General features: G+C 37.4%; 9 protein-coding genes across 9 annotated transcripts; 4 read left to right on the top strand and 5 right to left on the bottom strand.

Annotated features, from left to right (window-relative positions):
• Positions 1–2,156: 2,156 nt before the first annotated feature.
• Positions 2,157–3,204, top strand: GCK72_019987 (uncharacterized protein; the record flags this gene model as incomplete). The annotated part of the gene is made up of 5 exons (XM_003116575.2): positions 2,157–2,225; positions 2,275–2,624; positions 2,672–2,815; positions 2,870–3,064; positions 3,114–3,204. 5 exons carry the CDS (start codon positions 2,157–2,159, stop codon positions 3,202–3,204), a joined length of 849 nt encoding a protein of 282 aa, XP_003116623.2.
• Positions 3,205–4,957: 1,753 nt separating this feature from the next.
• On the top strand, positions 4,958–9,695 carry GCK72_019988 (uncharacterized protein; the record flags this gene model as incomplete). The annotated part of the gene is made up of 13 exons (XM_053733324.1): positions 4,958–5,312; positions 5,430–6,030; positions 6,077–6,329; positions 6,741–6,850; positions 6,895–7,031; positions 7,074–7,468; positions 7,511–7,710; positions 7,757–8,009; positions 8,262–8,404; positions 8,454–8,590; positions 8,640–9,028; positions 9,073–9,272; positions 9,323–9,695. The coding sequence occupies 13 exons, from the start codon at positions 4,958–4,960 to the stop codon at positions 9,693–9,695; spliced, it is 3,546 nt and encodes a 1,181-aa protein (XP_053582237.1).
• A 413-nt stretch (positions 9,696–10,108) lies between these two features.
• On the top strand, positions 10,109–11,532 carry GCK72_019989 (uncharacterized protein; the record flags this gene model as incomplete). Its single annotated transcript, XM_053733325.1, has 5 exons — positions 10,109–10,200; positions 10,274–10,413; positions 10,460–10,878; positions 10,925–11,118; positions 11,169–11,532. 5 exons carry the CDS (start codon positions 10,109–10,111, stop codon positions 11,530–11,532), a joined length of 1,209 nt encoding a protein of 402 aa, XP_053582238.1.
• Positions 11,533–11,686: 154 nt separating this feature from the next.
• GCK72_019990 (uncharacterized protein) lies at positions 11,687–13,307 on the bottom strand (the record flags this gene model as incomplete). Its single annotated transcript, XM_003116413.2, has 4 exons — positions 11,687–11,785; positions 11,831–12,515; positions 12,563–13,061; positions 13,109–13,307. 4 exons carry the CDS (start codon positions 13,305–13,307, stop codon positions 11,687–11,689), a joined length of 1,482 nt encoding a protein of 493 aa, XP_003116461.2.
• Positions 13,308–13,779: 472 nt separating this feature from the next.
• GCK72_019991 (uncharacterized protein) lies at positions 13,780–15,396 on the bottom strand (the record flags this gene model as incomplete). The annotated part of the gene is made up of 4 exons (XM_003116686.2): positions 13,780–13,878; positions 13,925–14,609; positions 14,656–15,154; positions 15,198–15,396. 4 exons carry the CDS (start codon positions 15,394–15,396, stop codon positions 13,780–13,782), a joined length of 1,482 nt encoding a protein of 493 aa, XP_003116734.2.
• A 614-nt stretch (positions 15,397–16,010) lies between these two features.
• On the bottom strand, positions 16,011–17,635 carry GCK72_019992 (uncharacterized protein; the record flags this gene model as incomplete). Its single annotated transcript, XM_053733326.1, has 4 exons — positions 16,011–16,109; positions 16,161–16,845; positions 16,894–17,392; positions 17,437–17,635. 4 exons carry the CDS (start codon positions 17,633–17,635, stop codon positions 16,011–16,013), a joined length of 1,482 nt encoding a protein of 493 aa, XP_053582239.1.
• A 475-nt stretch (positions 17,636–18,110) lies between these two features.
• On the bottom strand, positions 18,111–19,593 carry GCK72_019993 (uncharacterized protein; the record flags this gene model as incomplete). The annotated part of the gene is made up of 6 exons (XM_003116271.2): positions 18,111–18,480; positions 18,536–18,726; positions 18,774–18,995; positions 19,039–19,244; positions 19,294–19,352; positions 19,415–19,593. 6 exons carry the CDS (start codon positions 19,591–19,593, stop codon positions 18,111–18,113), a joined length of 1,227 nt encoding a protein of 408 aa, XP_003116319.2.
• A 343-nt stretch (positions 19,594–19,936) lies between these two features.
• GCK72_019994 (uncharacterized protein) lies at positions 19,937–21,380 on the bottom strand (the record flags this gene model as incomplete). The annotated part of the gene is made up of 5 exons (XM_003115975.2): positions 19,937–20,309; positions 20,360–20,550; positions 20,595–21,040; positions 21,093–21,217; positions 21,274–21,380. The coding sequence occupies 5 exons, from the start codon at positions 21,378–21,380 to the stop codon at positions 19,937–19,939; spliced, it is 1,242 nt and encodes a 413-aa protein (XP_003116023.2).
• A 703-nt stretch (positions 21,381–22,083) lies between these two features.
• On the top strand, positions 22,084–23,718 carry GCK72_019995 (uncharacterized protein; the record flags this gene model as incomplete). The annotated part of the gene is made up of 4 exons (XM_053733327.1): positions 22,084–22,288; positions 22,339–22,837; positions 22,887–23,571; positions 23,620–23,718. 4 exons carry the CDS (start codon positions 22,084–22,086, stop codon positions 23,716–23,718), a joined length of 1,488 nt encoding a protein of 495 aa, XP_053582240.1.
• Positions 23,719–25,157: the final 1,439 nt, after the last annotated feature.

A 25,157-nucleotide genomic window follows, 5' to 3' on the forward strand; every position in this document is an offset into this window, starting at 1 on the left:
GATGACATGCAAAACTAAGGAATAAGGCGTGGGGGGGGGGAAGTTGACAGAGAAAATGAAGTGAAAACAAAACAAAAATGTCACTTAACGATTATAAATCATGAAATAATTCAATAAAATTACGAATTCAGTTTATAAATAGCAGAAAAGTACATGGAAGCTGAAAAAATCGCAAAAAAAAACTCTCCCGTAAATCGACACATGGCCTAGAAATCCCCGGCCTGGCCTAGAAAAGGTCAAGCAAAAAATGCCTCCAAACCAGGAGTTTTTTGCTTTTTTTGCTTCTTTCTGAATAGCAAAAAATAAGCAAAAAACTATTTTTTGCTACCCGAGAATAGGTCCATTATATATAAAACGCGTGTGGACTCTGTTTGTGGATTTGTCTGTGTGTTTTTCAGGATGTCCGCAAGATTTTTGAGAAATAAAGGGGAGAGCGCGCCCTGGGCAAAAGTCGAACCCTCGCCCTTTCAGAGACAGGCGTGAGCGTTAACCACTCGGCCACGTGAACGCTTTTGTGAGGGGGTGAAAAGGAAAATAAGAAGAGGCCAGCCGGATGAAGCGCCGAAGGCGCGGCAGCCAGGCTGGTATGAGATAAACTAGTTGATTCCTTCAACTCTTATTACTTGCTGTTAGCAATTCGTACGGTCCTAGAACGTTCGCCCGAATAGTGTAGTCACTTACAAAATGCGCCCACATCGCTCAGCATTACTCTGGGTCTCTACGATAAGAACGCTCAATAGGAAAGGGGTAGTGCAGATGATCAGGTCACTAGAGAATCATGTGTTTCTTTTCTTCGTTTGAATAATTTAATAATTTTGTATCTATTCCAACACTTCAGAATACTTATCATCTATTTTCAGTTTTGACTATACAAGTATTCATAACGGTGAAATTACTGTATAGGTGTTCTCATAAAAACAGTAACCTTGTATTCATAATCAATATCCAGTAGTCTACATATTTGATTGAGTCATAAGTTTCTTTCTTTTTTTGGGGTTGAACTTTGACTCACGGTTTCTAGGTACTGTGATTGTTTATCTACCCAAATTTTTTTGCACTGTAATGACCTTTTCAGTGGCTAACAAACAATGTTTCAAGTTAGTGCACAGATAGTCCACTCGTGAAAACGACAGTTTTTTTCTGTCTCCAATCAAATTCCTATTTTGAAAAGGTTTTTGATTCTAGTCGGATTTATATCAAAATTCTGAGATTTACATGAGGAAACAAGTGGTATTTTTGAAGAAAGACTTTGTCTTGTTATAAAAATATAGTTTTGGATAAAACTCTCCAAGACAAAGAATTTATGATCAGACGACCGACAGGTATGAGAAAACAATGTTCTCCTGGGTTTAAGTCGATTACTAAAATATTGGAGAGAGCATTAATATCAAACTGTTTGTAAAAGTTAGACAGTAACATAAGCAAGTTATGAAACAAAAAACTAAATACCAAAGTCATTCGAATAAGTGATAAAACTTGGTTGATGTGATTGTTAAGATTTTCACACTTTTGAGAATATTAGTGAAGTAGACCTGAGTGAAGTCTAGGTCTCTTTTCAACGCACCCAAACAAGTCTGAAATATTTTGTTACAAATAATCAACAGTAGATGCATTGTTCTAAATTTGTGCATAAGATGTTGCAGATTGATTCAGAACTACGAGCAGCAGGCTTCATCAAACTCAAAAATTACGTGAATTTGATAATGTTGACTTCGGGCTTCTTGCGAAAAAAAACAAATGGTGTGAATATTCAAAACAAAGTAAATTTAGAAACATCAATGTCTACTCTATTCAATAATAAACATTTCCACTGATTTCCTTATCTAGCGTTAAAGAAAAATCGAAATACTCGCACATCTCTAAATTGCTTATGCTCACTCACACATCCTCGTCAACATTTTCTAGGAAAAAAATGGAGTCAAAGAATCGTACCAAAAAAGGGGTCCTCAAGTGTTTTGACTTGTCTACGGCTGAGATTAAGCAGATGGTTGACGTCAAGTCACAGGTAGAATCACAATGAGTTATAAGTACTAGCCAATTATATTTCTCATTATGTGATGAGTTATTAGCCTTCGAGAAATTGCGTGTCAAAAATCATCTCAAAAAAGAAAGAAACTTATGACTCAACTTAATACACACACCATTAAATCAGAAAGATGGGAATTCTAAGAATAGTGGCCGAAGATTATTTCCATGGATTCAAAGATTCAATTTTTGGATTAATGGTGAATTTTTAATAGAACCTATTTTCAAATACTTGTGTAATCGTTGCAGTTTATACGACGTATTTTGGCTGAAGATGCAAGGGGAATTGAAGTGGAACCACCAGAGAGAAGAGATAGAACTGTGCTACAGATGATAAGAGAACAACAAGGAATTTTCAGACTTATACACATCTACGCAATGAACATTGGCTTCGTAGTTGTATGGCAACTTTTGGTTTTCATTTTGAGCTTCCTTTTCGGTCTTTTTGGAAGAGCAGAATTGGGTGAGGCGATTGGTTATCTCATGATTGCTCCAATCTTTGTTATCATGAAAATTGTCCTAATGCTCTGGTTTTCGGATATATCAGGTGCTTGTATGAGAGCCCTTAACCAACCACCTCCTAACCAGGAGCCAACAATGTGAGCACCATTTACACTGAATTAAAATCTAGTCTCACTTGTTACAGAAGAATGTTTGGAGAAACTGTGACTTCTTTGGTTCATCAGAACATATTCTTTGTTCAAGCAATGCTATCCCAGTATTTCCCCATTCCCCTCATTATGCCATTCATTTTTTTCGTCCACATGTCTCTTCTCAACTCAATGTATTGGTAAGCTAACATTTCTGCTCAATCAAGATGAACATTATTGCAAATAATTTTCAGCTTTGACTACTTCTACGAGAGCTACAACCTCTCGTTTATTCGTCGTGCGAACTATTATGAGACTCGTTGGCCATACTTCCTTGGGTTTGGAACTCCTCTCACGATTGCCTCGAGCATGTTCAGTTCAATGTTTGCAAATGGAGTAATCTACGCACTTCTTTTCCCACTTTTCATCATTAGTATTATAGTTATAAGGTTCGTGAAAACTTGAATGAAAAGAAAAGTATTAACTTGCATGTTTCAGGTCAACTGGGCTAGAAGATATGATGAAAAAATACCGCAAATTAGGTTCTGTCGCATATCGTACTTCCTCACCCAGCGAGTCGCTGAATTGACCAGGTGGTGGTACACTCCTACACCTATCTTACAGCCGAGACTTGTCCAACAGCAATAAAATCATCGGATTTTTTCGTTTTCTGTGAATCGTTCTGTATTTTTGTCCAAGCGCACGGTCTCCTAGAACGATTTTAGGGGCAGATTACGTCATCAATCGTGGAATGTCACGAAAAATGAAAAATTTCTGAAAATTTACACGTGAGGGAGTTTTTGAACGGGGAATGAAGTGGTAATCCATTTTTTGAGAACCAGGGCAAATCTCGAAAAACTGTCACACAGTTTTGTTCGAAACCGTGTTATGAGCCCACTTATAACTTTTTGTGTTTTTCTGTCGGGTAACTTATGAGTTTTTGTTGAAAAATCAACTGAAAACACCCTACTTTTTCAATAACTTTGAAATATCTGACCTCATTTTACATATATCAAAAATCCGTTCTCACTACTTTTTTCCTATGTTCATTGGCTACCATTTGCACTCTTTCATTACGTGTTTGCTTCTAAACTGACCGAGTTATCACAGCAACTCCATTTCGGACAAGAAAATAGTGCCAAAGCAAAAAATGACATAACTCGTTCAGTTTAGAAGCAAACACGTGATGAAAGAGTGCAAATGGTAGCCAATGAACATAGGAAAGAAATTGTGAGAACGGATTTTTGATATATGCAAAATGAGGTCAGATATTTCAAAGTTATTGAAAAAGTAGGGTGTTTTCAGTTGATTTTTCAACAAAGGATAACTCAAAAGTTACCCAACAGACAAAACACAAAAAATTATAAGTGGGTTCATAACACGGTTTCGAACAAAACTGTGTGACAGTTTTTCGAGATTTCCCTTGGTTCTCGAGAAAATGGATGACCACTTCATTCCCCGTTCAAAAACTCCCTCACGTGTGAATTTTCAGAAATTTTTCATTTTTCGTGACATTCCACGATTGATGACGTAATCTGCCCCTAAAATCGTTCTAGGAGACCGTGAAGCGTGCTATTTGAACAATATGATTATTAATTTACACGATATTTCAAAGTCAACCTATGCAAACGCGCTTTGTTGAGACAATATGTTTGGTCATATTATTTGAGAATAAACGCGAGGAAAAAACACGTTTGAAGATGGTGAAAGAAAGTCTGAATAGGTGGGATTTGTTGTCTAAAATCGAACAGGCAAATGAGCAAATTACGCCCGAGAAGGATCAAATGAAACTACAAGACATTGGATTAAAAGGCTATAACAGCCCTACGGAAGAACTTGATGAGTTCATTAACGCCATCAAGCATAACTTGTCGAACTTGACTGACATTCTGGCAATTAACAAGTAGTTCTTGTTGAATCAATTGTTATGAAAAACTTGCCATTGCGAGTTAACGTTCATTGCGGGTTAACTATGTGCCTTCAACTATATTTTTTACATAAACATCAACTTAATTTCTTAATATTGTTATCAGGAAAATTTATATTACTCATAATTTTATCCTGTATAAATATGTTCAAATCGATCTCTCTTTTTTCAGAGAACACGTTGCGTTTTCAGCAACACATCTACTCACCCTTCTTCTTTCTGTGTCGTACGGCATACAACACACATTCTCTGATCCTCTCGCCGTACAATTATCTATAACTGCCCTCCAATTACTCGTTCTTTCTGATTCTCTACATCATACGTTTCTCTCTATATTTTGTACTACCCACCTGAATCGCTTTCCGACTTTGTTATATATTTTTCAAATTTTAACCTTTTCTTTTTTTCTAGAAAAATGTCCACATCTTCCCCAGAAGACTACCGTGCTTCTACATCGTCATCGGAAGATTTATCTCCCGAATCTAATTCAAAAAACTCGAAAAACTGTCAAGTTTGCGGTCAAACGGCTCATGGACTCCATTTCGGAGCAGTCACTTGCAGAGCATGTGCCGCTTTTTTTTCGGTGAGTTCTTTTTTTCAAGCATTGAATGGTATTAAGCTTTCATTCTTTAGAAGAGTAGCTGCCGGTGCGAACTTTGTAATTAAATGCGGAAAAGGTGGAGGAAAATGTGAAATTATTACAAATGGAAGGTCCTGTTGTAAAAAGTGTCGTTTAAAGAAGTGCAAGGATATTGGAATGGATATTAAAAGTTAGTTGAAGAGATAGACGGAAGTCGATTGTATGTAGAATGTAATTTCGCCCTAACGGTATTTTTCAAAAAGAATACTTACACTCGATAAGCATTGAATTAAATACAAATTTTCAGATTTCCAATTCGATCGAGACCCATTGAGCACCACAAAACAAGTAACACCTTCCTTGGCTATGTTTCTTGGACGACCTCAATTTATAATACTCTGTGACCCGGAAACAGCTGCTTCCAACTCAAAAACCACTTTCATAGATGTATCGAGTCTTCTTTCGAATGCTAAGAGTGTATTGTTGGATAAGAATAAAATTCCTCAAGCTCTTGGACAGAATCGTCTCCGAAAGTTATCTACTGCTTTGAATATTGATCGATTCTCAGTTACTCCAGAAGAAGACTTTCAAGAAATAACTACTATCGGATTGAAGGAGACAATCAGTTTTTGGGAACACGATCTGGTGACAGTTTCAAAATGGTTGACTCATTTCTATGAGTTCCAGGATCTCAATCAAGATTTCAAGCTGAAATACCTTAAAACAATATGGTTTGTATGGGATAGACTGGAAAAACTAGGCCGTACTGCAATGTTTATGAAAAGGAAGTCAGCAGTTGCATGGGATAAAACAGCAATATTTCTAGCGGAGAATTACAAACTGGATTTAAATAAAATGAAGTTGGATATCGAATGGTTCACGAATTATTCTTTGGAGCAGGTTGCATAGTGAGTCTATATCATTTAGTTTTTATTCGATCTTTAAACTTTTCAGCTACATCGAAGGCGTTGGGGACTGGTCAACATTCACAACTATTCAACCAATACTTGATCTAGACCCAACGGATGTTGAGATGAACTACATGCTTGCTCAAATCTCATTTTCTTATGCTGCTAAAGAATTGGAAGGAGAATTCTCGGAAATCGCTGAAAAGTTTCTGCAGTTAATTGCCGATGACCTCCACAATTATTACACAAGAGAAATGGGCGTGTCAAGATATTCGGATCGAGTTCTGAAAATGATGAAAGTAAATAATATGATGACAAAAGCTCTACTGGAGAGGAAGGAGAAAATGACAATTGCAAAGACTTTCGATATTTTCCATATTAAATTTTCGGAACCAGAAATGTTCAATCTTATTTTTTGATTTCAATGTACATATACATTTTCTTTTTTGTTTATTTTTCTCTCAAATTATACGCGTCATGAAAATCAAGTCTGCTCATTCAAAAAGTTCATGTTTTGTACTTTCCTATCTTCTCCTTTCCTATTTGATCTTTCAAGCAGAGACCACGTTTTCTCTCTCCCATGCTATCTCTTCTCTTCTTTTCTTTCCATCTCTGTGTCTTTCTGTTATATGAATCTTTACTTGTCAATGAGGAATAATCCTGTTCTTTTCTATACAAATATGAACTCTCATGATTCTGAATATTCGCAGTCACCTGACCTAGAAGAAAAAGATATTCCTAACTGCAAAGTGTGTGGACAGCCATCACACGGTATTCATTTTGGAGCGGTCACCTGTAGAGCGTGTGCTGCTTTTTTTCGGTAAATTTATCTTAAATTATACAAAGACCCACTAATTTTTAAAGGCGAACAGCATTAGGTCCAAAATTCGTTCTGAAATGTCGTTCTGGAAACGGACAGTGTAACGTTACTTCTAATGGAAGGGTTTGTTGTAAAATGTGTCGATTGGAAAAATGCAGGAAGATTGGAATGGATATAAAAAGTTTGTTCTTAGAATTTTTTTTGAAATCCAGTTTTTCCTTAGATTTTCAACTCGAAAGGGACCCTCTAAGATGCACTCAAAAAATCACGCCTTCGCTCGCAATATTTCTAGGAAGACCTCAATTTCTGATTCATTGTGATCCCGAGACAGCATCTTCATCATCGAAAATAACATTCATCGATTTATCAGAACTTCTACAACATACCACACGCATACTAGAAACTGGAGTCAAGTCCAAACGGCAGCAAAATCGGTTGCAAAAGTTATCAGATGGTGTTGACATCAATAGATTCACATATAATTTGGAAGAAGATTTCAAATTATTCAATCAGATTGGATTAAATGAAGCGGTTAGCTTGTTTGAGCATGATCTACTCGCTGTGACTAACTGGTTGATTCATTTCGAGGAGTTTCAGGATCTAAGTCTTGATGTGAGGGTGAGAGGCTAGTTTGTAAGCACGGTTAATGTTTTTATTCAGCTCACGTTCATCAAATCATTTTGGCATCTTTGGAATCGTTTGGAAAAAGTGGGTCGTACTGCCATGTTTATGAAAAACCGACCGGAATCCGTGTGGAATGAAGTCCCAGTTCTTTTAGCGGATAATTGTGTTCTAGACGTAAGAAAAGTGAAGTTGGATATCAGTTGGTTAAGCAATTATAGTGTTGAACAAGTTGGATTGTAAGTTAAACTTATTTGAACTCTAGCACCAATATCACGTTTTCAGTTATATCGAAGGAGTGGGTGATATGAGTCTCTTTACTCCATTACAGCCTATTCTGGACTTGGCTCCAACTGAAGTTGAGCTCAATTATATGTTGGCTGAAATCTCATTCTCTCACGCAGCAAAACAATTAGGAGGGAAATATTCCGAAATCGCTGAAAACTTGCTGAATCTTCTAGCTGATGATCTTCACCGATACTACATGGAAGAGAAGGGACTGACAAGATATTCGGATCGAATTGCCAAGATGATGAAAGTAAATAACACAATAATGAGAGTGGTGTTTGAGAGAAAGGAGAAGTTGGAAATTGCGAAAACTTTTGATATTTTTCATGTTGAATACTCGGAGCCAGAAATGTTTCGATACCTTTCCTAAATTTCCATGTAATTTTCAATTTGTTAATAAAATGAGTCACACGTATAGGTGGTCTTTACTCGGTCAGTGGCACGATCCATAACTTATATATTTATTTCATTTTTTACAGTTTTTATTAGAATGTTTCTCTAGATGTGCTCACCAACTTTGTTATCTGAATCCTCCCAATCGAGTTTGTCTCCCGAATACAATGAATCCTGTCAGGTTTGTGGTCGAACTGCTCATGGACTCCATTTCGGAGCAGTCACGTGTAGAGCATGTGCAGCTTTTTTTCGGTTAGTGTTTTGTCGAAGTATTGAAGGGTATTAGGTTTTAATTGTTTAGAAGAGTAGCTGCCGGTGCAAACTTTGTAATAAAATGCAGAAAAGGTGGAGGAAAATGTGAAATTATTAAAAATGGGAGGTCCTGCTGTAAAAAGTGTCGTTTAAAGAAGTGCAAGGATATTGGAATGGATATTAAAAGTGAGTATTTCATTTGAAAATTTCATTCAAAACTTCACAAAATTTTCAGATTTTCAGTTTGATCGTGATCCTTTACGTTTTTCCCTCAAAATCACCCCTTCCCTTGCAATGCTTCTCGGCAGGCCACAGTTTTTGTTGTGTTACGACTCACAACCTGGTAACACGAATTCAACTTATATTGATATGTCGGAACTTCTTCGCAAGGCTTCTAGAACTTTCACAAAAGGACCCAACGTATGCTCAGGTCAGAATCGACTACAGAAACTATCCATGGCTCTCAATCTGAATATATTCACAAAAAATGAAGACATATATTACACTCTGATAACGACCATTGGTTTCGAAGAATCCAAGAGTATATGGGAGCATGATTTGTTAACGACCGCCAAGTGGTTAACCTATTTTGATGAGTTTCAGGATCTTCAGTTAAATGTTAAGGTTAGTTGTATTTTCTTTCTAGAAATGCCTACGATAGTTCTCAGATGACATTTTTGAAAACGATGTGGATTGTTTGGAATCGTCTGGAAAAACTAGCCACCTCTGCACTCTACTTAAAGCACAACAGCAATAAACTCTCTGATCCGTGTAGTGTTTTGATAACTCATGACTGTATATTGGATGTCAGAAATATGAAATTAGATATAAGATGGCTCACAAAGTATAGTCTAAATGATATTGCCTAGTGAGTTGGAATTTTAATGCAAAATCGAAAAGACCTCATCTTCCTTTCAGCTACATCGAAGGTGTTGGCGATTGGTCACTTTTTCAATCCATTCAACCAATAATAGATCTAAATCCAACAGAAGTTGAGCTCACTTACATGCTAGCCGAAATCTCATTCTCCTACGCAGCAAAACAACTGGGAGGTCAATATTCTGGAATTTCTGAGACTTTTCTGAAAATTCTAGCGGATGATCTCCACAGTTACTACACAGAAGAACGTAAAAACGTGAGATATTCGGATCGTGTTGTGAAAATGATGAAAGTGAACAACTCAGTGATGCGAGTTCTTTTGCTGAGAAGAGAGAAATTGGAAATTGCCAGAACTTTTGATATTTTCAGTGCTAAATTTTCAGAACCGGATATGTTTAAAGAAGTTTTCTGAAAGAATAAATATCTGCATATTTTCTGGTATTTTGAAGAATGGAGAGAGGGGTTCTTCAGAACGAAAAAAAAAGGAAATATGATCATCTCAAATTTTATGTAAATTTCTTTTCTCTTTGTCTTTTTTCAAAACAGAGACGCTGTTTCGTTGATTATAATCAATCGTCTCACATGAACTAATAATTCACTCTCTCCCCGTAAAACATCTCTCTGTTTGTCCTTCTCTCCTACCCTTACGTCTCTCAGCTATTCTCTGATCTTTCCATTTTCCCCCAAGTTTCTTTTGTCTCCTGTGTCTCCTTCACAACTTTTCGATCTCTCTATTCACCTTGCCCTCCGTCTGGCAACTTCTATTCGATTCTCCCTACATATTGTCATCATTTCCTTATTGTTCCTTTTATCTTTTAAAAGAACATGACAGTATCCGATTGCGAAATATGTGGACAAGCTGCTCATGGAAATCATTTCGGTGTTCTAAGCTGTCGCGCCTGTGCCGCGTTTTTTCGGTGAGATTTAGAAGATTGTAGAGAAGATTTGCGTCATGTTTAGAAGACATGCTTTAAAAAAATAAATTTTCAGAAGAGCCACACTTAACCCCAAGAAAAAACTGAATCTAAATTGTATTCATGGTCAAAATTTGGAAATTCACAGAAATGGATTTTTCTCATGTAAAAAGTGTCGCATGAAGAGATGCCTCGATAAGGGAATGGATGCTTCTAGTAAGTCTTTTATTCGAAAAAAACTAGATTATTGTGTTTTTATCAGAATTCCAACTCGATCGTGATATGATTTCCATGGCGGTGGTTCCCACTAAAACTCCAATGATAATCCCTCAAACTTTGGCTACATTCCTCGGAAGACCCAGTTTTTTGATCTACTGCAATGCTCAAGATCCTTCTTCTCCTGGACCGACTAAAAATCTAGTCGATTGTAATTACCTGCTGGACAGAGCGACTGAAATTCTGAAAAACGGAAGTTGGAAACCATTCAGTCCGGAAATGAGCAGTCTAGAGAAAATATCAGTGGGATTTGAGAATATGAGAATTCTGAAATCTTCAGAGCTTCAATATTTGAGTCATATGGGAAAGGATCACACGATGCTTTTCTGGGAACAAGAAATGTTAAATACGGCTGAATGGCTTACCAATTTCACTGAATTCAACTCATTGCCAATTAAAGTTCAGGTAATTATAATGGAAAGACTGAAATTGATAAAAATTAATATATCAGATGGAAGTGGTCAAATCCATTTGGAAAACTTACGGAAGATTTGAGAAGCTAGCAAAAACTGCAGAATATCGAAGGAAGAAGTTGTTTACAAACGAAAATTTGTTTGTTGTTGGAGATGAAGCATGTTTGGACTCGGAAAACACTGAAGTTGATGTTTCATGGTTCACAAATTACAGTTATGAGCAGGTGTCCTAGTGAGTTAACTTTCCTAAAATGGGTTTCATCGTCATCTGCCATTTTCCAGTTTCATGGACTGCTTCCACAATGATATGTTTCGTCAAATCATCAGAGAGTTTGAAACTCTTAATCCTACAACTACTGAACTAAACTTCATGCTTCTCCAAGTATGTCTCCAACAAGCGGGCAAGAAACTGCAAGGTGACGTGGCAAAAGTGACTGACTATTTACAAGATGTCATTGCTAATCAGTTGCATGACTACTACCTCAACGTGCGGAACATGCCGAATTACTCGGCGAGATTGGCAAAAATGATGAAGGTGAATAATTTGATGAGACAAGATTTGAGAAGACAGGCGGAGAAAGGAGAGTTAGCGATGACGTTTGATGTGTTCAGTCTGACGTTTTCTCATCCTGAGATGATGTGTTGATTTCCATGTAAACTATGTATATACTTCTTTTGAACTTTGAGAAAACAATAAATACGAGTAGCTGTAGTGATGTATTCTTACAAAAGCAAACTATTTCGATTTCGTGTTCGGACAATATCACTTGAAAATAGAGCATAAATAAAAATTATTCGAATCAATGCCTCTTGGTGAGAATAGCATTAATCTTTCTCGGAAATACACCAACTTTGTCACTTTTGTCGATGGATGGCGGCCCTTCGGATGATGGGGATACCTGGAAGTTTGACGTTATTTTCCTTTTGTGATCCTTTTTTGTTACCTGATATCTATTGAATAAATTAGAGATGAAGAGGAACAATTCCATCCGAGCAAGTCCTTCACCCATGCACTGTCTCTTTCCAATCGAAAATGGAATGAGTTCCTCTACTTTTTTGAGTTTTCCATTCTCATCAATAAACCTGTCCGCATTGAAAGTATATGGCTCTGGGAACGTTTTCTCATCCAACATCACTGTGCTGATCTGAGCAATAACTCCTGTTCCCTTTTTGATTTGGTATCCATCGATTACTGTATCCTTGGCTGTCATATGAAGCAAGTTGATAGGAAGAATATTAGCACATCTCTGAGATTCATTGATAACTGCATTCATGAAGGGTAGATCATTCTTATCAGCTGTTGTTATCAATCTATCATCTCCAATCACTCTGTCTAACTCTTCTTGTATTCTCTCTTGAAGCCCCGGAGTGTTCATGATATAAGAAATAATCCAACTTGTTGTGGTGTTAGTTGTAGAAAATCCAGCAAACCAAATATCCATACAAGTATTTACTAACTGTCTATCTGAGAACAACTCTGAATCTCCTTCAGTTTCTCTTTTTCTTTGTTCTTTGAGATAAGCTTCAGCATAATCTAAGCTCTCCTCACTGTCGAAATCAATCTTCTTTCTATGATTTTCAATTTGAGTGTTGAAAAAGTTATGAAAATTTTTCTTGAACTCGTCAAACCTACAATTTCAAAGATATTGAAAACCCAGAAAGCACCGGGAACTTACAAATCGTCGACAGATTGTCCTGGAAGCCATTTACCAAGCGCTGGGGCAAACACTTGCACGAAAACTTTGAAGGTAGAAAACGTCTTCTCAAAATATTCAATCAAATCTTTCATTGTGTTGAATTCATTTTCTCTTCCATCATCAAACCGATATCCAAACACTACTTGATTAATGACATTCGCAATTGCATTATTGAAAACAATCTGTATATCCTGCTTCACTCCAAGATGCTCATCAAATTTTCTAAACACTTCTTGTACCTCGATCAATACTTTTTGTTGCATCACGTCCTTCCCGAGCCCCATATCGCGGAAAGTAGCGAGAGCGAATCTACGATGAGTGTTCCAGAGGTGGCCGTTTGTGTCGACGATACCGTATGCACCACCGCGAAATTTTTCATTGAAGGATTGAATATATTTGTCTTTGTAGGTATCACCATCTCGAATAAATGTACTTTTCAGACGATCATAAGAGCTCATTACCACATACGGAGTGGTTCCTGGAATAATATTAGATATCATCTATTTTTCCTGATATTTTACTCACCCATCCAAAATGTGTAAACATCTCCATATTGCTCCGTCCATCTTCTGAAACACTCGTATCCAGGTTTCTCTCTCATCATTGACAACATATTTCCAATCAAAGGTAATGGGATTGGTCCAGGCGGAAGGTGTCTTCGTTTCCAGTAAATCTCATGAAAGAGGTACAAACAAAGTCCAGTGAACAATAGCAACAGAATCATTATTTCACTGAAATTCAAAACTAAAATCAGAAGTTGTCAAGGAATAGTAGTGAAACAAGCTAATCTTGAAACATCTGCGTTTTTTATTCAAATTTTTTTTTCCATATTTTATTCCAAAATAACGTTTTTGACCGAATAATGATGCAAAGGAAAAAAGGGTGACAAGATGAAATCAGAGGCATAGATCAGTATACCGATTTTTCAATGTTTTGAGGCGGTTGGTTTCCTTGTTTGTTGAGAGAAGAGAGTGTTTGACTTATGAGGCTTATCTTGAAACAAAATAAAGAGAAACGAAAATCAACAGATAAGAAAAAAAAGAATGACGGCAGGAACAACTAGAGACTAGTTGATAAAGTGGGCGTTCTCAAATTCTCGTATTTTTTCGAATGTGGTAATAAAGAATCTAAAATACACAGTTTATGTACAAAAACCAAAGTTCAGATCACAAATTAATAAATACATTATTTTTCTATCAATGCCTCTTGGTGAGAATCGCGTTGAACTTCCTCGGAAACACACCAACTCTTTCACTTTTGTCGATTGATGGCGGCCCTTCTGATGATGGAGACACCTAAACGTTCAACGTTGTATTCTTTTTTCGATTTCAAATTTGTTACCTGATATCTATTAAAAAAGTTAGAGATAAAGAGGAACAACTCCATTCGAGCGAGTCCTTCACCGAGACACTGTCTCTTTCCAATCGAAAATGGAACGAGTTCTTCTACTTTTTTGAGTTTTCCATTCTCATCAATAAACCTGCCCGGATTGAAAGTATATGGTTCTGGGAACGTTTTCTCATCCAACATCACGGTACTAATCTGAGCGATCACTCCAGTACCCTGTTTAATTGGGTATCCTGCGATTACAGTATCCTTGGTTGTAGCATGGAACAGGTTGATTGGCACGATATTCGCACATCGTTGAGATTCATTGATAACTGCATTCATGTAGGGTAGGTCATTCTTATCAGCTGTCGTTACCAATCTATCTCCTCCGATCACTCTGTCTAATTCTTCATGCATTTTCTCTTGAACTCCGGGTGTGTTCATGATATAACAAACGATCCAATTTGTTGTGGTATTAGTTGTAGATAACCCGGCGAACCAAAGATCCAAACACGTGTTCATTAGCTGCTTGTTGGAGAATAACTCGAAGTCTCCTTCAGCTTCTCTCTTTCTTTGTTCTTTGAGATAAGCTTCAGCATAATCCAAGTTCTCCTCACTGTCGAAGTCAATTTTCTGCCGATGGTTTTCAATCTGGGTGTTGAAGAAAGTGTGGAAGTTTTGTTTCCAATCGCCCAATCTGTAAATTAAGTTATTCGAAAATCCAAAGAGGGTTCTGGACTTACAACTCATCAAGTGATTTTCCTGGAAGCCATTGACCAATCTTCGGTGCAAAAACTTGTACATGAACTTTGAAAGTAGTGAATGCCTTCTCCTGATATTCCATCAGATCTCTTAATTTATTGAATTCTTCTTCATGCTCATCTGCGAACCGATATCCGAACACAATTTGATTGATAACATTTGCAACTGCATTATTCAACACGATTGGAATATCTTGTTCCACTCCAAGATGCTCATCAAACTTTCTGAACGATTCTTGAACTTCAATCAAGATTTTCTCCTGCATCAGATCTTTCCCAAGTCCCATATCACGGAAACTGCTAAGGGTGAATCTACGATGAGTGCTCCAAAGGTGCCCGTTAGTTTCCACGATACCATATGTTCCACCACGAAACTTCTCTGTGAACGGTTGGGGAAACTTGTCCTTGTATGTGTCACCATCTCGGATAAACGTATCTTTTATGCGATCGTATGAACCGATCATAACATACGGAGTAGTACCTACAATAAAACTTTTTTCAAAACATATCGGTTGTCTACCCACCCATCCAAAATGTGTAAACATCTCCATATTGTTTTGTCCATCTTCTGAAACACTCATATCCAGGTTTCTCTCTAAGCATTGACAACATATTTCCAATCAAAGGTAATGGGATTGGTCCAGGAGGTAGGTGTCTTCGTTTCCAGTACATCTCATGGAAGAGGTACAAACAAAGTCCAGTGAACAATAGCAACAGAATCATTATTTTACTGAAATTCAAAACTAAAATCAGAAATTCTCAAGGAAAAGTGATGAAAGAAGCAAGTTTTTAGAATAGCGACGTCTTTTTATTCAAGATTCTCTTTCCATAGTTTATGCCAAGGCAAAGTTTGTGACCGATGCAGAGAAAGAGAGAAAAATGGAATGGGTAGAGACCACAGAAATTAGAGACATAGATCAGTTGATCAATTTCACAACATTTGTGAAATTCGGGGGAATTGGTTGGTTGAGTGAAGGGAGTGTTTGGTCTAGAAAGTTACCCTGACAAATAACATAAAGGGAAAAAGTGTTAGATAAAAAAAGAAAAACGAGGGAAAGAGAACTAGAGACTAGTTGGTTGAGTGAGAATTCAATACACACATTTTTTCAAAAGTATACCGATGTGACTTTTGAGCCATAAATCTGTTATAATTTTTCTTCATCACGGACTATCATTTTTGGAACCTGATGCGTATTCAACTGCACTTGCACACGCAACTATTTATCAAATCATGCAAAATGAGACCAAATAAGCTGAAAGACATACCTATTGAAAAAAGTTTATCAAAAATGGAATGAAAATCGAGATCACAAATAAATAAATGAACAAATTTATTTTTAATGCCTTTTGGTGAGAATCGCGTTGAACTTCCTTGGGAACAGACTGAGTTTGCCGGTCTTGTCTATTGATGGAGGTCCTTCGGATGATGGGGAGATCTGAAAAATCGAAATTATTGTTGAATTACATAATGTTGAGCAATAAATTACCTGATATCTGTTGAAAAAATTTGAGATGAAGAGGAACAACTCCATCCGAGCGAGTCCTTCACCAAGACACTGTCTCTTTCCAATCGAGAATGGTATGAGTTCTTCTACTTTCTTCAACTTTCCATTCTCATCAATAAACCTGTCTGGGTTGAAAGTATAAGGCTCAGGGAACACCTTCTCGTCCAACATCACTGTGCTAATCTGAGCAACAACTCCAGTTCCCTTTTTGATAGGGAAACCACTGATTACTGTGTCCTTAGTAGTCATATGAAGCACGTTGACTGGTAGGATGTTAGCACATCGTTGAGATTCATTGATAACTGCATTCATGTAGGGTAGGTCATTCTTATCAGCTGTTGTTACCAATCTATCGCTTCCTACTGTTCTGTCTAACTCTTCTTGCATTTTCTCTTGAACTCTCGGAGTGTTCATTATATAGCAGATAGACCAATTTGCAGTAGCATTTGTAGTGGATAATCCAGCAAACCAAAGATCCAAACAAGTATGCATCAATTGATTATTGGAGAACAACTCGAAGTCTCCTTCAGCTTCTCTCTTTCTTTGTTCTTTGAGATAAGCTTCAGCATAATCCAAGTTCTCCTCACTGTCGAAATCAATTTTTTGCTTGTGGTTTTCAATTTGAGTATTGAAAAATGTGTAGAAATTTTTCTTCCACTCGTCCATTCTGAAATTTCAATTTGAGATGAAAGCCAAAGGAATATCTGAAACTTACAGCTCATCAATTGATTTTCCTGGAAGAAATTCTCCAAGTTTCGGAGCAAAAACTTGAACATAAACTTTAATTGTATTAAAAGCCTTCTCTTGATACTCCATCAGATCTCTCAATTTGTTGAATTCTTCCTCTTGGTCATCTGCGAACCGATATCCAAACACAATTTGATTGATAACATTTGCTACTGCGTTATTCAATACTTTTGGGATATCTTGCTCCATTCCAAGATGCTCATCAAGCTTTCTGAATACTTCTTCCACCTCAATCAATATTTTCTCCTGCATTAATCCTTTTCCAAGTCCAAAATCCCGAAAAGTGGTGAGGGCGAATCTACGATGAGTATTCCAAAGATGTCCATTTGTGTCAACAATTCCAAATGATCCTCCACAAAATTTCACATTGATTGGTTGAGGAAATTTGTCCTTGTAAGTGTCACCATCACGGATGAATGTCTCTTTCATCAGATCAAGAGAGCTAATCATCACATATGGAGTTTTACCTGAAGAAAAATCCGCACTGAAAGATAGCTTATTCTCTACTCACCCATCCAAAAAGTGTAACAATCTCCATAGGTTTTCATCCATCTTCTGAAACACTCGTATCCTGGTTTCTCTCTAAGCATTGGCAAGACGTTGCCAATTATTGGAAGCGGAATGGGTCCTGGTGGTAAGTGTCTTCGCTTCCAATACAATTCGTAGAATAGGTAAATACAAAGTCCAGTGAACAATAGCAACAGAAGCATAGTTTTCCTGAAAATCCGAAAGTAAAGTCCAAAAATTCTGAAAGAAAAGCGAGCTGATTCTGAAAACAGCAGCGCCTTTTTATTCAAGATCCCCATTTCATAGTTTATGCCGAAACAAAGTTTGTGACCCAGTGGTGATGCAGAGAAAAAGAGACAAGTGACGAGAGGAGAGACATGAGAGACAAATCAGTTGACCAAACTCCACATGTTTTTAGAAGGCTGAGGGAAATTGGTGGTTGTGAGAAGAGAGAGTATTCGGTCTTTAGAGTTACCTTGAAAAACAAAATAAAGAAGAATAGAAGGAGAGAAAACCTTATAAAGGGACGTTCGACATGAAAAACATAATGTCTCTTCTCTCTAAAGTTACAAATTAAGATGCAAACGTTTTTCTTTTTGAATCTTTTGCCTACTTTTAATTCTGTAATTTTCCTGTTTAGATTCCTGTAAAAATAAATGTCAAAATCTTTATTAATATTCATGTTGACTCAAACATATCTGGATGAGAAAAGTCTATTTTTAATATATTAAACAGCCTTGCAATTTCATTCTTCTCCGCTCTTTCCCTCATATCTGCTTCGATCATTCGATTGATCTTCATCATTTTTGCCAATCGACCAGAATAATTTGCCAGTTTCATTTTGTTCATGTAATAATCATGAAGATTGTCCGCTTGAGATTGAAGAAGTCGCTCAGTTGCCTCCAGAACTTTTCCTTGACACTTTCTACCAGCATGATATAGAGATACTTGGAGGAGCATGTAGTTGATTTCGATACTGCTTGGATTAAGTTCGATTAGATCTTGTATGCATTGACGGGCGTTTAACTCCACTTGAGGCATCATGTAGCTGAAAGAATTTAGTTTGTTTGAGTGAGCTCGTCAGCCAGTCTCCTTAAACTCACAAAGTTAGCTGCTCCAAAGAATAATTTGTACACCATTCCAAATCAACTTCATAATTCCCAAAGTCCAAGCAAGAATCATTCCCACACATAAACTGTTCACTCGTGAATAGTTTCTTCCTCTGATATTCCGCAGTTTCTGTCAATTTCTCCAGACGAGTCCAGCAGATCCACGCTGCTTTCACTATTTCTAACTGAAATGTTCTTTTCTAGACTTCTTGCTTTCAGGAATTCCACTCACTTTTATATAATCTTCTAATTCACTGAACTCGGTGAAGTTCGCAAACCACTCAACAACTCTCAAAAATGATTGCTCCCAAATGAAAAGAGATTCATCCTTTCCAACCCGTGTCAACTGTTTTATCTTACTGTCAGGTTGTTTTAGTCTCATGTCGTCTAATGTTATCGATAGTTTCTCAAGGCTGTTATGGAATTGGAACGGTTTGATGTTTTGGGAAGGCTCCTGAAAGCAAAGCATAAATTTCTGTATCACTCTTCTAGTCAACCTTCAAAAACATTGTATTTGCAATATCCACTAAATACGTCACGTCTATAACTGTCTTGATATGAGATGCTTTATCCGGCTCACAACACAAAATGAATGTGGGTCTTCCGAGAAATGTGGATAGAGTTTGTGGGGGTCCTATGATAAATGCAACACGTTTTATGAATTTATTGGAACATGAGATCAGATCACGATTGCTTTGGAATTCTGGAAAAATAAAAAATGACGGATGTGGAAAAATAGAATGAGAACTCACTACCAGCATCCATTCCTACATCAAAACATCGTTTAAGTCTACATCGTTTGCATTGGAATCTGGAAGAAAAGACAAAGTCAGAGTCTTAACAAATCCCCCTTGTCAACTTAATCAAACTCACTTTCCATCTTCAAAAATTGTACAATTTCCCTTCGGACATTCGATTCTCTTCTTCGACCAACTCGCTGCTCTTCTGAAGAAAGCAGCGCAGGCTCGACAACTCATCACTCCAAAATGTCTGCCTGAAGTCTGTTGTCCACATATTTCGCATGGTCCGGATAGGAATAGTGGGGCGGGCATTTTTACTGGAAAATAGTTTTTTTTTAATTCAGAATACTATATTTGAGAAGAATTCTCGAAACGTAGTTGAAAGTCAAAAAACTCAATAAGATGTGAACTAGAGACGCAGACTGAAAAAGAGAAAAAAAGCAATGTGAGCACATACGTATGATAATGCTCGAAGATCATTATTTCCCTGGCATTAAAAAAAAAGTATGTTGGTGGCAGAGTACACATCTTTGAGTTTGTTATGCGAACTTGTTATGAGAGATCTTTATTCCTTGTGGAGAATTATTAAAGCATTGATAAAAGATCATAAATATGTAAGTACAAGTGAAAACAAAATATAAATTAAGTACAAAGTTTAGAATCCAGAATCACAAAACATATCTGGATGTGAAAAATGTACAGACATGATATTGAATACTTTCGCAACTTCTTGCTTTTCCAATCTTTCGAACAAATTCCTTCTGATCAAATTATCGATTTTCATCATTTTAGCCAGTCTTGAAGAGTAATTCGATATCCGCTCAGATTGATAGTAATTATGCAAATTATCAGAAATGACTTCCATCAACTTGTCTGTAAATTTCAGCACATCTCCTTGATGTTTCTTTCCAGCATAATGAAGACAAATCTCAATGAGCATATAGCTGAGTTCAATGTCTCGTGGATGCAGATCAATAAGCAAATCCACAATTTTATTAAAGTATTCGTCATGATGGCAGTCCAAATAACTGAAAATTTCAAAAGTTTTCAAATGACTTAATAATTGAAACAAACTCACTAGACCAACTGCTCCTTACTGTAGTTTGTACACCAGGAAACATCAACTTCAAAATCTTTGACATCTAGAAACACATCCTCTCCAATCATATAAACTGAGTCCCCGAATCTTTTCCTTCGTCTCTCATCGGCAGTTCTCGATAGTTTATCCAATCGAGCCCATAATATCCAAGAGACTTTCAGGATTTGCATCTGAAAACGATTCGACTAGAACGGAAAACAAACTAAAAACGTACCTTAACACTCAAAGGAAGCTGCTGAAATTCTTCAAAATGAGTCAGCCACGTGGCAGTAGAGAGAAAACTTTGCTCCCAGAAAAACATGGTCTCCTTGAGTCCCAACACTTTCAGAAGTTTCAGATTCGTTTTCGTTTTCTTCAATTCCTGCAGTTTCAATGACATATTCTCCAGACTATCCCTTCCAAAATATCTTTTCGTATCTCCATTTTTCAAAATATCCATGGCTTGATTTATCAGAAAAGTCACATCAATCACAGTCTTCACTCGACACGCTCTCTCTGGTTCACAGCTCAAAATAAATGCAGGGCGGCCCAAAAACGAGGCAAGGCTAACAGGAATTCCTTGAGTTTTTCGTTTCTTTACTTTCATTATGGGTCCAGAAGAATCAGAACTTTCGGGTGAAGACGTGGATGTGGAGATTAGGTCACGGTCGTGTTGAAATTCTAGAAAAAATAATTTTTTGTAACTTTTCGCGAAATTAAATTGAAAACTTACTGTTAACATCCATTCCCATTTCCAGACACTTTCTCAATCGACATTTTTTACAATAGAACCGTCCATTTTTGTGAATTTGGCAGTTTCCTAGCACACAATATGTGTCAGTCTCCAAGTTGGCTCTTCTAAAAACTGAAAATTGTTCCAAGCTTCAATCATTCACCGAATCTAGAAAACAAACCTGAAAAACGCTGCACAAGCCCGACAACTGATCACTCCGAAGTGATTTCCATTCGCAAGTTGTCCACAGATTTGGCAGATACTCACTTGGCGAGGAACGTGTATCATTTCTAGAGGAAAAATCGATGATCATATGGGAAATCGAGAGAGAAACGGGAGAGTCAGAAGAGACAGAGGCGGTTAGAGAAAAAGTATCAAAAGTACATGAATCGGAGAAGAGGGCAATCAAGAGGAAACCTGTTGACTTAGTTGGGGAGTTCATTTGGAAGGAGACGGAGAGGTTGTTATTATGGTCGGATTGCGAAACACATTTTCAATAGGTGAGGGAATGACAAGTAAATTTGGTTGTGTGGTCGGAAAATATGAAGGGACTCATCAATTTGAGAAACAGTCCTGTTGAGTTATAAACTTTTCAGAGGGCTTTGCAACATTTTGCTTTGTATCGTGTCTACTGAATCCATCCAGTGCTCGGGAATTCTTTTCAGAGTCAATACAAAAAAACAACGTGCATATTTCCATGTATCAGAATTCCTATTATCAAGAGCAAGAGATTTCTCAGCAGGTCTTAAAACACCAAAAGACCGAAAGCTGAATATCAAATTACCAGTCACCTCGCCCGTCTCAACAAAATACGAAACACGTCTGCGTCTCCACTCCTTCACCTCTTTCACAATTCTTTTCGTATTTTGTTGTCCCCTTCTTCGCCTATTTCTCTCGATCCCTCACTTCCACCTGATGCAATTTCAATGAATAAATACTCCATGTTTCGCCTCATTTCTCAGTTTTTCTTCAAGAAATTTTCACTTCCACCATGTTTTTCATTCTTGTCCTCCTTTCCACCTTATTTTCTATCTATCTGTTTCATCTTCTTTACTGGAAAAGAAGAAATCTGCCACCTGGTCCCACACCACTTCCAAAGTTTGGAAATTGGTTGTCTATGGTGTTCCCTATGCCCGGATATGAATGTTTTAGAAACTGGACGAAGAAGTATGGAGATGTCTACACGTTTTGGCTAGGTAAGTGGATGGTCAGGACATGAGATCACACAGACTTTTGTCTTTTTTAGAATCAGAGCCATACGTCATAATCGGTTCGTATGAGAGAATGAAGGAGACATTCATCCGAGATGGTGATACTTATGTGAACAAAAAATTCAATGAAGCAATTGCGAAGTTTCGAGATGGAATGTTTGGAGTCGTCGACACTAATGGACAGTTCTGGAGCACTCACCGCAGATTTGCACTTTCGAATTTCCGAGATCTAGGCTTTGGAAAAGATCTCATGCAGCAAAAAATCCTTATCGAAGTTCAAGAAATCTTCAGAAAGTTTGATGAAAAAGTTGGAGAAGAGCAGAATATTCCGAAAGTTTTCAATAAGGGAGTTGCCAACGTGATCAACCAACTAATCTTTGGCTATAGATTTGATGATGAGAAAGAGGAAGAGTTCCAAAAGTTGCAAGACCTTCTGGAGTATCAGCAGAAGGCGTTCACGAGTTGGAAGATTATTGTAGCGTGTGTGGTGCCATTCTTGAGTCGATTCATGCCAAAACCAACTGTTGATGAGTTGTGAGTTCAAATGAACATCATTCTAACAACGTCTATGTGCTTATTTCAGAATTGAGCAATACAAAACAGCATTCTATGGATTTTTCAATTCTCAAATTGAGGAGCATCGCCAGAAAATTGACTTTGACTCCGAAGAGAACCAAGATTACGCTGAAGCCTATCTGAAAGAACAAAGGAAACGAGAAGCTGAAGGAGATCTTGAGACGTTCAGTACCCAACAACTATCCAATATGTGTATGGATCTCTGGCTCGCTGGACTGGGCACTACTACTTTAACTCTATCCTGGTCTATTGCCTACGTTTTGAACACCCCTGGAGTTCAAGAGAAAATGCATGAAGAGTTGGACAGAGTGATCGGAGGAGATAGGTTGGTATCAATGGCTGATAAGAATGATCTACCCTTCATGAATGCAGTTGTCAATGAGTGTCAACGATGTGCAAATATAGTTCCGATTAACTTGTTCCATGAGACCACTAAAGACACTGTAATCGGAGGATACCCTATCAAAAAGGGAACTGGAGTGATCGCTCAAATCAGTAGTGTTATGTTGGATGAAACAGTGTTCTCTGAACCGTATAGTTTCAATCCGGATCGTTTTATTGATGAGAATGGGAAGTTGAAGAAAATCGAAGAGCTAGTCCCATTCTCCGTTGGAAAACGGCAGTGTCTTGGCGAAGGACTCGCTCGGATGGAATTGTTCCTGTTCATTTCCAACTTTTTCAACAGATATCAGGTACACATACTTTAGTAACATAACATGGAATAAAATATTTATTTACAGATCTCACCATCCACTGCCGGTCCACCACCAATCGATAAAACGAAAGAATTGGGAGTTACGGATAGAAAATTTGATGGAATCTTGACGAAAAGAAACTAACTGATGATATTCAACTGTACATATTTTGATTGATAGAAATAAACTAATTTATTTTGAAATTTTCTTCATTATTTTTATCAACAGGAGAGACTTATCACGGAGTTAGAGAACCATGAAATATCAACTGGGGCGCATTTGACGTGTGAATAAAAGTAAAAAAAACAGAAAAAGATCTACTCGGCACAATAAAAGTAGGGAGTAGAAGTGGAAACTGAGGTTGACAGAAGCTAGATGAAAACGAGAGATCTAATTAACAAAAGAGGACATTATTGTCTCCTTCATCTCTCTTTTGCTATCAGGCGCGCCTTCAGCACGCGGAGAAGAAAACGGAGACGCAGAAAAGGAGAAACTTGTCAAAAACGAGAGACTTCATTAACCGAAGAAGGCATGACTCAGAGAACTATTAGATATAGTTAAGAACTAGAGAAAAAACTTATCTGGGGCACCTGCGGCGCTCAGGGAAACCAGTTTCAGATAGGACGAACTTCCACTTCCGCAACCCACTTCCAATTGAAAAACGAGATGATCTTTTGGTAGACTTCAACCCGCTAACGCTGTCATATGTTTGCACTTCTTTCTATTTCTCTCACTTGCTGTGTCTCCTTTCCAGTTTCAATGTTTTTCTCTTCTCTCACTCTCTGCGCTTCCCCCTCTTCCTATCGACCAACTATCATAGCATTTTCTCATCGAATTTCCTCCAGTTAAACAATCTTTCTACTATGCCACCAGCAGTATACAATACCTACATATTTCTTTGACATATTTCTTTGAATTTTCAAAAACTTCATTCTTAATTCCTTCCAGATCTCTTAGCGAATATGCCACCAGCTCTTCATTTAACAGGACCATGCGAAATATGTTTCCAACCAGCTCACGGACGACACTTTGGTGTAATGAGCTGTCGCGCCTGTGCCGCGTTTTTTCGGTTTGTTTTTATTTTAACTTCTCTCCAAACTGTATGTGAAAAGATTAAATATTTAGAAGAGCGGCAAGAATAAAATCGAAATCTCAAGATCTTGTGTGTGAAAGAGGAAGTTGTACGGTTTCAGATACTGGGATGTGAGTTTTTGGAAGCTTTCTTCATTGACTTATACGTTTCAGTTTCTACTGTAAAATATGCCGTTTGAAAAAGTGCTATGAAGTCGGAATGGATTCTAGTAGTGAGTTTTTATTGGATAATTGAAACTGTTTAATACTTTCTTTTGCTGTAGAACTTTCACATTCTTGAAATTTTTTTAGTTCCCAAATAAAACCTTGTTCAAATTCTCTCTTCTGTTTTCCAGAATTTCAAAACGACCGTGACTTGATATCCTCGTCGTCACATTATACCAAACATGTGAAACTTGCTGCACCTCAAAGTTTATCAAATTTCTTGGGGCGTCCTGAGATTATTTTGCTTTGCGACCCGGAAAATGCATCGACTTCGAAAGTTATTATCG

The sequence above is a fragment of the Caenorhabditis remanei genome, chromosome V (assembly GCF_010183535.1).
Source record: "Caenorhabditis remanei strain PX506 chromosome V, whole genome shotgun sequence".
Lineage (NCBI taxonomy): Eukaryota > Metazoa > Nematoda > Chromadorea > Rhabditida > Rhabditidae > Caenorhabditis > Caenorhabditis remanei.